This window comes from Chiloscyllium plagiosum, chromosome 35, assembly GCF_004010195.1.
Source record: "Chiloscyllium plagiosum isolate BGI_BamShark_2017 chromosome 35, ASM401019v2, whole genome shotgun sequence".
Taxonomy (NCBI): Eukaryota; Metazoa; Chordata; class Chondrichthyes; order Orectolobiformes; family Hemiscylliidae; genus Chiloscyllium; species Chiloscyllium plagiosum.
In genome coordinates, this window is record NC_057744.1 from 30,521,125 (window position 1) to 30,534,519 (window position 13,395).

Genomic DNA, 13,395 nt, shown 5'->3' on the forward strand with positions numbered 1-13,395 from the left:
GTATTGACCATGAGTATTGCAGCTGCTGATGTGCGAGATTCATTGGCCTAGGTAGGACACAGAAAGTCCACCCCTTGCATTCTATGTGCCCCCTTCCACATGCTGAACCTTCCTTCTAAGCAGTGAGGCCATATAGTCACTCCAAGAATCAGAGATTCGTCCAAAACGAACGAACAATGGAATGTAGGAGTGAACCTATCCAATTTATTGTCATGACCTCCACCACTAACAGCACCAACACTATCAGCAATGTAAATGAAAGGTTCAAAATGCCAACTTACATTCAACCCTCTTTTCCAATGCTGCCAACCTGCTTGAGATTTCAGTTTTCAGGTCATTGACTTTGAAAATTCTGCAAGAGAAGCAAACTATCAATAGTTACTTTAAACTCTATGCATCATCTGTATTTTAACTTGTCCTGCTCAGTTGATCAAACGCCATCATACAAATGGAGCTCTGGGATTCAGGTTCCTCTGCTATCTTAGGTTAATTAAACTTGGACACTGAAAGAAGTCTTCATACTCTTATGAAGGGAATTGGAGACTGTCACCCTTCTTGTCCTTGGTAGTGCCTTAGCTGCCCTCTGTCTTAGCTGCAGAATGTTAAATGGTCCAGGAGGGTAGAGGGAGGGGCAAAATACAATGTGTAGTTGACCCACAAGAGGAAACCCCTGCTATCCCTAACCCCGACTAAAGTATAGGAGTGTGAAAAGTCATGGATACGGTGATGTCCCACATTCACTGTCCTGGCCCAGGCAATCATGGTGCTACCTGTTCCAATGGATCCATATCCCAGAATAGGTAATACCTTCAGCATAAGAGGAAAACAAATGTTGAAAATTCAAGGAAAAAATATAGACTGCTTACCTTGAAAAATGGTCAGCAACTTGTGTCAGAACATTCTGCATCAAGTCGTCTTCTTCTAAATATGCAGAGAAGGTGATTGATGACAGACATTAGAATGCAGCAGATTTTTTCACATTTTCCAGTGTATCCACTATCCCTTGGCATTCAAAAATCCACTATTCATTCAGGGCATGTGGGCATTGCAGGCTATACCAGCATTTATGGGCCATCCCTAATTGCTCTCGAGTGGGTGGTAGTAAACTGTCTTTTTGACTCCAAATACTGTTGGGGAGATAACTCCAGGATTTTGATTAGCGACACTGAAGGAATGGTGAGTGGCATAGAGGGAAACTTGCTGCTGATGGTGTTCCCTTGTACATGATGCCCTTGTCCTTCTAGATGGGAATAGGCATAGCTGTGGAAGGTGCTGTCAAAGGGTCAGAGTATTGAGTACAGGAGTTGGGAGGTCATGTTGCGGCTGTACAGGACATTGGTTAGGCCACTGTTGGAATATTGCGTGCAATTCTGGTCTCCTTCCTATTGGAAAGATGTTGCAAAACTTGAAAGGGTTCAAAAAAGATTTACAAGGATGTTGCCAGGGTTGGAGGATTTGAACTACAGGGAGATGCTGAACAGGCTGGGGCAGTTTTCCCTGGAGTGTGGAGGCTGAGGGGTGACCTTATAGAGGTTTACAAAATTATGAGGGGCATGGATAGGATAAATAGGCAAAGTCTTTTCCCTGGGGTCAGGGAATCCAGAACTAGAGGGCATAGGTTTTGAGTGAGAGGGGAAAGATATAAAAGAGACCTAAGGGGCAATTGTTTTCATGCAGACAGTGATACATGTATGGAATGAGCTGCCAGAGGATGTGGTGGAGGCTGGTACAATTGCAACATTTAAGAGGCATTTGGATGGGTATATGAATAGGAAGGGTTTGGAGGGATATGGGCCAGGTGCTGTCAGGTGGGACTAAATTGGGTTGGGATATCTGGTCAGCATGGACGGATTGGATTGAAGGGTCTGTTTCCAAGCTGTACATCTCTATGACTCTATGGTAGATGATGCACACTGCTGCTATTGAGCATTGGTCGCGGAGGGAGTGAATATTTGTGGAAGTGGCAGTATCCAAAGACTTGAATATACTCAATGACTGGGCATTCACAAACCTGTGAGCAGGAGAATTCTGAAGATTCATAACCCTCTCAATGAAGAAATGCCTCCTTATGTCAATGTGAAATATTATCCTGAGGCTGTGATCTATAGTTCTAGTCTCTCTAGCCAGGCTCATAACCTCTCAGTCTCTACCTTCCAGCTCTAAACATTTCAGCAAGATTACATTTATGAAAATGAAACAAATTTCAACTCAATGTTTCACCACAGGAGAAATACATTCATCCCTGCACTAATCCAATGATAAATACAAGCTGTTCATCCGGTAGCAGGGTTCAGCATTTGGATGGGGCGCATAGAATACAGGCGGTGGATTTTCCGTGTCCTACCTGCTGTCACACATTAAGTGGGTGTGTGGTGGGTAGTGGTTGGTGGACCTGGAATGGAGCAGAGTGGTCAGTGGGCTGGGGGCCAGTCTGGTCAGCCTGTCACAGATGGTGGTCAGCAGCTTGCGAGCCCGGTTGGGGTTGGGCCAGCGCGGGGGAGAGCAGGACCACATGTGGAAAAAACCCCAGTGTGGGGAGACTGCAGGCTAAAGGAGGACTGTAATGGCTATCCTGTAACTTTATAGTTCTTCATTGTATAAATTAATGAAATAATGTAGAACTTTTAACTTTTTCCTATACTTCTGTATTTTTGTACCTAATCTATTTTAGTACCTCAGACAGTGCTGTGTGTGGCGACATTGTACAGTTTTCACTGTACTTCTGTATTCAAGTACATTTGACAATAAAACAACTTTAGTTCTACTCACATGTAGGCTGTTGAAGCCCATAAGAGGGCACTTATGGCCTTATCCCACCCCCTGCCAATGTTTCATGTGTATTGTTGAAGGTTAGGACCACTCCAAATAGGAAGACCGGCTGCTTTAGCTGTGTGGGTTGGTGTTAGCTAGGTGGGAAAGGGTAGGAGGAGGTGGGTATAGGAGAGAATTGAGTGGAGGTTGGAGGTGGAACCTCCTTTACAAGCCCCTTTGATCCATTCAGAGGCAGCCTGTCAAAAGGTCATTCCAACCCCTCCCCCTTTGATGATGGCCTCAGCTGCAGCACACCCCTATCAGGCCTCCTTGCCTACACTCTTGTCCCTCGACCTTAGACTCCCACACAAAGGGTCCCTGCTGTCTGCTGACACACCATTCACAGCTGCTACTGCTGGGACGAAAGAGTTGTCAGCTTAGTGGGACTTCCTACTGAGATGGGGTTGAGGTCTTATCTTAAAGTCATTCACTCTGCTCCCACTATTAATTTGTTGAGGAGCAGCCATTGGCATTGTGGCCAAGCTCCCTCTAAGTCTTTTGCTAGGGTAGAAGGTTTGCATGGGAACTACGGCAACTCAAACCCCCACCTGTATAAACCATGAGGTGCATTTGGCACCAATTTCCATCAGGTATCCATTTGATATTTCTGTAGGTACGTCAACTGACTTGTGAAAAGAGTCATTACCTGTGAGCTGTCTGTCACTGAGAGGGACCACTCTGTAAGGAGAACTGAAAACAAAGAAAAGTGTGAAGAAAACATGCTTCAGAGATAGTTGTTTCACGGCACTAAGCTGACTGAAACGCTTGTTTATAATTGATGTGTGGAATATGAACATCAGTGGCTAGGCCAGTATTTATTGCACAGAGGCAGTTAAGAATCCCATGTTGCCGATGGCCAGGAATCCGTTCAGACCAGGCGAGGATGCAGAGATATCAGTAAATCAGATAGGTTTTTTAAAATAAAATTTGATGGTGGTTGCATAGTTGGCTTTCCGCTAGCTTTTATTCAAATTTTTTCTATGGAATTAAAATTTAATCATCTTCCAGTGGGAGTGTGAAGCTCTGCATCCTGGCTAATATCATGGGGCTGTGAGTTCATAGCCCAGTGACATCATTATGCCACTGCCTCCATCGAAAGCTTTCTCCAGAATAGTATTTCTACTGCCCTGTCCTAATACTGCTGTAAAAAAAAAAGATATTATTAAGCTGGAAAGGGTTCAGACGAGATTTGCCAGGATATTACTAGCATTTTATAAGGAGAGGCTGGATTGGCTGGGACATTTTTCCACTGGGAGCATAGGAGGTTAAGGGGTGACCTTACAGAGGTTTATTAAAATCATCAAATGCATAGATAAGGTGAAAGGCAGGGATTTCACAACAAAGGGACATATTTTTCTGATGAGAGGAGAAAGATTTGAAAAAGATGATGAGGGGCAATTCTTTACACAGAGTGTTGTTCACATATGGAGTGAACCTCCAGAGGAAATGGTGGAAGTGCGGGTACAGTTACAACCTTTTTAAAAAAAAGCATTTAGATAAATAAAATGAATAAGAAATGCTTGGAGGGATATGGGCCAAGTGCAGGCAGATGGGACTAGTTTAGTTTGGTTGGTGTAAACTGGTTGGACAGAAGGGTATTTTTTTCTGTGCTGTATGTCAAATCCTAACATCAAATCCCACCATGCAATGCACAAATCCAAAATGGTGATGCTGTCCTTACTTTCTTTATTAACGAAGATCATGCTTCATATTGCTGGATTTATAGGGAGCTTGTATCTATGCCCCTTGTATATGGACACCTTAGAGAAGTTTCTGATTAACATCAGCTCAAAACAAAAATAACAGGCTGGAGAAACCACCATCCAAGTTATAATATTGTCTTGTCACAATATCGGTTATCTTCCACCGGGTTTATTGTGTAAATGTCACTTTAGCATTGCTTTGGTCGAAACCTTCATATAAACGTTCAGACGAACATACCTTGCTGAGTTAGTTGGCATAGTTGGATCTATGGATATAATCGCATTGTTTTGGTCCACGAGCATGATCAAGGTGTTCCTAAGTAACAAGACAGAATCGAGAAAGACAGGTTTTTCATTAATAGGTCACATACACATTCATTCAATTTGATGGGCTGATTTTCCTAGTCAGGATGAAATAAGGGAAGATGGTGCTAGAGCGGTAATTAGTGATCCAGACGGGCTGAGGAGATGGGGCACTCAAATCCCACCACAGGGATGCAATAATGAATGAACACTGGAATTGAAACCTAATCTTTGTATTGGTGACCATGAAATTGTCATGCTTTTCTTTTGCATATATACACACAGATCACTAATGCCCTACTTGATCATGCCTATATGCGACTCCAGGTCCACAACAAAATGGTTGGCTCTGAAATGGTGAGAATGGATTTAGAGTAGATAGATGTTTGATGACCAGAATTATACAAATATTTTATATTTATAAATGGGCCAAAAGAGGCTCCTGTAGTACTCTAACGCAAGAAGCCATGCAGAGGCCATTAGGGGGAAGAGTAATAAATTCTCTCAAAAAAGAATCAACTCTTAAAATGAATCCTTGGATGCTGAGAAAGAGGAAATTGCTACCACCCATCTCCTGATTTTCGATATGGGCAAAACTGTGGTCTTTGAATGCAGGGTGGTCCAATACATACAGCTGGTGGTTAAATCTCCACATTTCTTACAATACTGCAGTGACTACACTTCAAGCATACTTACTGGTTGTCAAGCATCTTGGGGATGTACGGATGACATGAAAGATGCTACACAAATTTTACATCTTTTCTTTCCCTCTCAGAATTATATCAGAGTCTAGAGCTGCAGTGAATAAATTAGCACATGTTTAAATTGTTGTTTATCACCTCAGACTGAATATACAATTTTCACCATCATCTTTTCTTTAAGTGATGGCATAAAATAAACAGGTAAGTTCTTCATCACAAATCGATTTCATTTAGATGACTCAAGAGTTATGATAGAACACGGCAATGCCAGGCCCAGTGGCCCTCAAACTATTAATGGTAATACTGGATTTCTCTCACTCACCTGGTGAGACCAACAGTTGTACATAACAGCTCTTTAATGTCACTGGGTCTGCAGTGTCTGCTGAACATTACCTGCAAGCAAGGCAGATTGATACAGTTCAGTTAACAGCATGAAATAAATGACAGGGAATGGAGCAGCAAATGCATTCATTGCTTCTTGACCAACACCTGAAGAACTAACCCTTAAAAGGATAAATTCTAATCACAATGTGCAAAATGCCTTTCAATCACTCCTCTGGTAAACTCTCATTTCAGTCGCAGTACGAATCCATACAGAAAAATCACCGTTCTCTGAGGGGCATGATAAGTTCAATCCCAAAGGTAGCTTGGGTGCTATAATTCATTAGAAAAATGTGGAATGTATAAGATGATAGGGACAAGAAAGAAAATGGGGCAGGAGGATAGCATTCATGCCCTTCAAGCCTATGCTGCCATCTAATTATAATCATACCAACTCTAATTGTTTATCCTGGTTCCATATTCCTGGATATTTGTACCTAACCTTTTCAGTCTTTTAGGTTCCTTGAAGTCACAGCCCTTTAGACAGCAAAAGTTCACACATGTGGATGCTGAAATGGTGTTGGTCTTATTTGGTCCTAATGGTAAAGCAGTCATTGAGTGAGGTTACTGAAGGCTGTTGATGCCAGGCAAACTGTACTGCAGCAAAACATAACAGCTTTAGGATAACAGAGGAGAAAAGTGCCAGGCCCAAAATCATGGCATGAACATTTAGTTATTCTGCTTTACACTAACTGGTTAGCCAGGGTAATGTACAAGACGACTACAACAAGAAAATGGGACAAGTAAAGGTCATTCAGCCTTCATGCCCATAGCTTACATTCTAGCTCAAGCCTACTTTCCGATAATACTCTCATACCTCTAAATTCCATGAATAACCAAGTATCTATTAATGTCTGTTATAAATGTACTCAAAGAAAGAACATCCAAAACCGTGTACAGGCAAAAATTGCAAAGATCCACATGTCGTTGAGTGAAGAGATTTCTCCTCAGTTCTAAATGTCTGACCCCATATTCAAATGTGGTCTTTCAAATTCTAGAATGCCCAGTTCAAAGATACATTCTCCTAGCATTTATCTCATCAAATCCCTTAAGAATTTCATAAGGCATAGAGATAACCTTTCATTTCACAGAACGTAAACCCAGTCTACTCGATCCAATTTCATTTTTAAATCACCTTGAACCAGTCTAGAAACGACCTGCCAATCCCCCAAAATGACCTATTTATTCATTGTTTTCCATCCATAAGCCAGTCCTCAATCCAAAATAATGTATTAGCCCAAATGCCATAAAGCGTATAACAACTTGTGTAGCATCTAACTTTTAACAAATCAAAATACAGTAATTCCCGGTATCAAACCTGCTGATTACAATCTCAAAAACAATCATCTCCCTTTCTTAAAATCTTGTTGATCCTTCTAAACCATTATGATTTTGTAAATATTCTGTTACCACATCCCTTTTAATAGATTCTATCATTGTCCGTACCACTAAGGCTAGACTAATGAGCCTATTGCCCCCTTTTTATTCTCTTTCCATCTTTCTTGAAGAGTGGGGTTATGTGTATGTTACGATCGAGCCCTCCACAATCACCTGATGAAGGAGCGTCACTCCGAAAGCTAGTGTGCTTCCAATTAAACCTGTTGGACTATAACCTGGTGTTGTGTGATTTTTAACTTTATCTTCCAAACTGTGGGTAGTATTCTAGAAACTAGGGTCTTCTGGAGAACTACAAAAAAAAAGACTATTGAGTCTGCTTCTGCCACCTTTGTGGACAAGCCATTCTGAATGAACAATTTAATATGTAATTTCCCGATATCCCCACACTTTGATCCCTTTGTCAATAGTGACAGTAATAAATTGTCCCTATTTACTCTACGAATAAAAATGCTTCCCCATTTTGAAAACTTCAATTCAAATTTCCTTTCTGTGCTTTTTCACCGAGGAGAACAATCCCAGCCTCTCTAGTCTCTCCCAGAAACTGGTGTCCTTGAATCTTGTTGAAAAGAGAGTCATGTTGCCAAAGCTTTTTGTCTTGGACTCAATTGGGACAAGTGAGAATGTCAGATTTCCAACAAACAATAATTCATAGCACAGGATATAGTGTTAATTGGTTGGCAAATGAACCAAAGAAGCTTATCCTTTGTACCATTCTTCTAAGTCTCCTTTGAACTTTCTCCAAGGCCTTAACATGTTTCCTGAAGTGTGGGTGTTCAGAGTGTTTGGTAATCACTCCAGCTGATCCCTAATGAGTGCTTTATAAAGATTTAATGTAGCTTGCCTCATTGTGCATAGTATTCCCATTGCTGTCCTCCAGCTTCAATGATTTCTGCATGTGAATCCCAAAATCTTTTTATTCCTTCACAGCTTTACCTTTTAGCTTATAGTGCCTCTGTTCTGCTTCCAAAACATTACCACACTTTTCTGCATTCATTTTCCTCTCAGTACTTTTGTTTTATCAGATTATATTGTCCTGAAGTTTACTACTAACCTCTTCATTGTTTACAACACTTCTCAATTTTTTAATTTATTAAAGTCATTAAAATCTTACAAATAGAACTGTCGATATGCGAGTAACACTCTGCACCTCGATCCAAATTGACAGACAATTGTTTGCTAATTCTTAACCATTTTATCATCCATCTAGTCACTGCTCCTTGAATCCCATGAATTTCAATTTTGCTAACAAGTCTGTTCTGTGGCTCTTTTTCAGACATCTTTTGAAAGTTCACATACACATTGACTGTAATGTCTCATTAATCCTCTATTATTTCATTAAATATCACAATAAAGTTAGTCAGACCGGATTTAATCTGTGTTGAGTGTCATCAATTAATTTTGCCTTGGATCATGGTTTCCTCATGTGTTCCCATCACCAATGTTTGGCTTATTGGCCTGTGATTACCAAACATACCCTGTTTCCTTTTATAACAGTATTTACACTGTTACCACTACTCCCATATCTAAAGGATAATCACAGGAAAGTAGCCAGCACCTGCACTGTTCACACGCTTCCCTCAACAATGTAAAATACAACGAGGTAAAAACAATGACTACAGATGCTGGAAACCAGATTCTGGATTAGTGGTGCTAGAGTACAGCAATTCAGGCAGCATCCGAGGACAGGCAAAATCACCCTTTATTCCTGATGAAGGGCTTTTGCCCGAAACGTCGATTTTGCCTGTCCTCGGATGTTGCCTGAATTGCTGTGCTCTTCCAGCACCACGAATGTAAAATGCATCCTGGGTGACATTTCAGCTTTTGAGAGCTGTCAACCTTTGAAGAAGCTCCTGTTTCTTTTTATCCTGTTTCTCTACCTCTTTCTCCTTTAGTTGGCAACTTCCTCCTTTATTGTGTAGACACACACAACTTACTCATTCAGTACCTCAGTCATGAATCTCCACAGGATGATCTCCTTGTTGATCCCTAATTCTGCTCACCTTTCCCTTCACTATTCTTTTACACTTCACCATCCGATTTGCTTTTCCCCCTCTGCCTGATTAGATTAGATTAGATTAGATTACATTACATTACAGTGTGGAAACAGGCCCTTCGGCCCAACAAGTCCACACCGACCCGCCGAAGCGCAACCCAAGCATACCCCTAACCTAACCCTATGGGCAATTTAGCATGGCCAATTCACCCTAACCTGCACATTTTTGGACTGTGGGAGGAAACCGGAGCACCCGGAGGAAACCCACGCAGACACGGGGAGAATGGGCAAACTCCACACAGACAGTCACCTGAGGCGGGAATTGAACCCGGGTCTCTGGCGCTGAGGGGCAGCAGTGCTAACCACTGTGCCACCGTGCCGCCCAATCTTTTCTAATTCTGGATTACTCTCTTTCAAAATTTAGAATCAGTCTGACCATTGTGGCACACAGTCTCACACCGGGCAGCTCACACCTTAAATACATTATCTGGACCGACATGACACCAATTGTTAAAGTTCACTTGAGAATGGAACTTTTTAAAAAATGTTTTGCGATTTACAATTGAAAGAACTGAAACCAACGTGATCATTCTAAAAAGATGAGACTTAACCAATCCAGATTTTTTTCAATATATAATTTCAATTACATCACACTGAAAAATTTAACTATAAATTCTGAGTCTTACGATCTTAAACTCCACAAGCACCTGAAGGAGCAGTGCTCTGAAAGCTAGTGCTTCCAAAGAAACCTGTTGCACTATAACCTGGTGTTGTGTGATTTTTATCTTTATTCTAACATTGCTCTCTGTTACTTCATCCAGGTATCCTTCCCAATTTATTTTAAAACCCTCCATAGGATGACTTTTATTCTTTCACCCAGGATGGGAGTTACTGAGAAATCTAATATTTGTTACCCATTCCTAATTGCCCTCAAGAATTGCAGAGGTGAGTCACCTTCCTGAACCACAATAGCCCATCTGGTATAGATATCCCCCCCACAGAAAGGAAGAGAGTTAGTCTCTGGGAGGAGACAACTTGCACAATCCTGTTCATGTGAAAATCATACACACCTTTCAGAGCTCTCTTCTGCCTCAAAATCTAACCTAATACCCCAGAAATCTGAAATTCTCCCCCCATCCTTGAATTAACTTGATTGATCTTGCTATCCAGATAATGATGAATGCATATCACTAGGAGCAATTTGTGATGACCAATTATATTTACAGCATTCTCATCAGAAAAATTTTAACTTTGTCCAATGCCATGATTCCAATGAAGACCACAACCTCCAGACATTTCCCACTTCACCTGCACAATGCTTTCCTCTATTTGGTGACACTCTTTCCCCTAACACCAGGAAAGGGAGACTCAGTAGTGAGGAAACACCTTCTGGTTATCAAATACCCTGTGCAAACAGCACTTTCACAACTTCGAGTCCTCTGTGGGATGGTTTCGCACTAGACCACGGGACCTGCCAGAGATGTCACAGTGGAAACGAGTTTGTGAGGGCCTCTCTCGATGAGGATTCTGTAGTATATGGAGTTGATAGCTATATATCAACAGCTGGACTCCATAAATAGGGTTGTTAGATAATGTCCAGTCGCATGGAACTGGGACCTGAGTGAAGGTGGTTCTGGTGACGTTCTGATCAACACTTTTGAACATTATGTAAATAGTCAATACACATTCATCCATTTAGGCTGGTTTTCAATGCTCCTCTACTTGAAACGCCAAACAAGCAGCTTGTGATATCTGTACTGATTCTCGCACTGCCTGCTTCTTCTCACCATACTGTATAGTAACCCATTTACTCTGCTTGGTGAATCTCTGTGGAACATCACCTGGAAGATGCAATCAGCTTGCTGCATTTTTGTTAACGCATTCATAGGATCTGGACATGGCTGGTTAGGCCACCATTTATTGCTCATCCTCAATTGTCTAAAGGGAAATTATACTGGAGTCACATGTAGGCCAGACCAGGTATGGATGGCAAATTTCCTTACAACAATAGACAATGGTTGCAATTATAGACCAGCTTTCTAAAATAAATAATTTATATTTCGCCATCTGCCCTGATGGGATTTGAACTTGCGCCCCTAGAACATTGACCTGGGGTACTGCTTTAGCCATCCACAGACAATACAGTGACCCAGACCATCCTTGAATTGGAGGCCAAGCAGCTGGCGACATTTCCTACAGTTTTAGCCAGGATGTGCAAAGCTTCCTGGAGTTTGCACATGGTGGAGGATCTACGGATAACAAATAGTCATCCAAATGTCCACTTAGTGTTGCTTTCTTTTACTTAAAGTCAGTCGTCTAGTTTCCTCTCTGGCCTTTAATGGTGTTTGTACATATTTGTGCATAGTCACGCTCATACAAAGTTGCAATTTGTCTGATAATGTTACATGGTTCCAACAAGCAAACGATAGAATATTTTTTCATATGCCAATGCAAAACACACCTCCTACCACCTCAAGCATATGTCCCAATATGATTTGGGGCTCATTACAAATCACACTTCAGTAGGAACTTTGTACCGAAGTGAATCTCACATCAATATGAATTTCACCTCAAGATAAAGCTCATGTCAATACTGAACTTGCATCAATACAAATCATACCTCAAGGTAAATCGCTCATGAATAACTCCCCAATATGTATCTCTTAAGTAGGAATTTGGCAAAAGGACGAATTGTACCTCAGTATAAACATTTTTCAATACAAATTGCACCTCAACATTCATCATCGTCATCGCCAAAAGAGAGCAGAAAATGCCTCAAAGGAGCCTGTACCTTGTGTGTCACATTGTCTTTCTCCAAGTGGATAATCTTTGGTACATAGGCAGATGAGGAGGCTGATCCCATTTCCTGGACTCTAGGTAGGAAGGCAGGGCAGAGGTACTGCACGCAGAAGCTAGAGATCAGACCAGGACTGCTATTCCCCAGCTCTGCTCCCTTTACTATCACAGCTCCTTCTGTGACCTGGGAAACTCGAGCAGGTGCAACTGAAATGCAAGAGCCTGAAAGGCAGTGATCTAAAGATGTTCATCCACTCAAAACCAATCTGTCCCCAGCTGGGTGTCGTTGCCTTGGCAAACCAAATAATTCCAATTGATTACACAAGCAGCCATTAACCCTGCATTGAAATTCCTCTCACCCCCGAGTACAGTTAATTACTTGCCTCATTAAGAGCTGACCAAATTAAGAAAATGTAATTTAAATAAAATAAAGCTGCTTGAAACTGGGAGGGAATTCACAGCAAGATTTTCATTCACATGAAATTATTTGTCTTTTTTTCATTCATAGTTGCTGAATTTTATCAGGACGAGCAGTGCGGAGTTACAGAGTTGGTTTGGAAAGACAAGAGGTGAAATGTTACTGTTTCAGGCTGCCCCACAGCTCAGATCTGTGAGAGAACATTTATTCTGTCACTGACTCATTGTACCCTTCCTCATTTCAAGAATGTCACTCACTCTTGGACCCGGTCTCACTGGAGGGAACGTGCAACTTTGCTGAATAACTAAATGGTCATTCTTAACTTGTGAGCTCGTACAGTGTATGCAAATAAGCAGTTATTTGCCTGTGATGGGCATTTGATCACATTGTCATTTCTGTTGGTGTGGTGTAGCCATCCACAAATGTCCTTAATGAAACATATACAATTTTGAGGTATCTTGGCAAGTCGATGCAGACAGAAGGTTTCCCCTCATGAGCGAACTTACAAGCAGTGTATTTGAATCCAACAAAGTGGAAAGTTTGAAGAGTACATAAATTATGCAACAAATTAGGTTTGTCATTTTAAAAAAGTAGAAAAAGACACCTGTGTCATGCAACATTGCAAAGTGTACACAGTAGTGGCCTTTTTTCTCAGGATTATGTACATGAAGTACGTCGATGTACCACGTAATAGGTAAAGGTTCACCTGAGAGCTTCCGGAAACGTGGAGGTATATCAGCCTTTGGTAGACCCATTGTGCTACAAGTAGTCTTAAAGATATTTCCAGCTGAAAGACAAAGGAGCAGAAGGAAGTCATTCAGCCCATTGAGTCTGCTCTGCCATTCAACGAGATTGTGGCTGATCTGATAATCCTCAACTACAGTTACCTCT

The 13,395-nt window shown here is 41.4% G+C and overlaps 1 protein-coding gene across 2 annotated transcripts in view; it reads right to left on the reverse strand.

Annotated features, from left to right (window-relative positions):
* pde9ab (phosphodiesterase 9ab) overlaps positions 1–12,264 on the reverse strand; it is a 76,495-nt gene extending 64,231 nt beyond the window's left edge. Inside the window, exons 1-6 of one of the 2 annotated variants that reach the window (XM_043676388.1) lie at positions 12,082–12,264; positions 5,841–5,911; positions 4,753–4,830; positions 3,458–3,501; positions 867–921; positions 282–352 (exon numbers count right to left, since the gene is read on the reverse strand). In XM_043676388.1, coding sequence (XP_043532323.1) covers positions 282–352; positions 867–921; positions 3,458–3,501; positions 4,753–4,830; positions 5,841–5,911; positions 12,082–12,153 — 391 coding nt within the window. In that variant the 5' untranslated portion in view covers positions 12,154–12,264. Of the gene's footprint in view, positions 1–281; positions 353–866; positions 922–3,457; positions 3,502–4,752; positions 4,831–5,513; positions 5,613–5,840; positions 5,914–12,081 lie in introns of those variants that run through there. The other variant, XM_043676390.1, reaches the window with a different exon arrangement.
* Between the last annotated feature and the right edge of the window lie 1,131 nt (positions 12,265–13,395).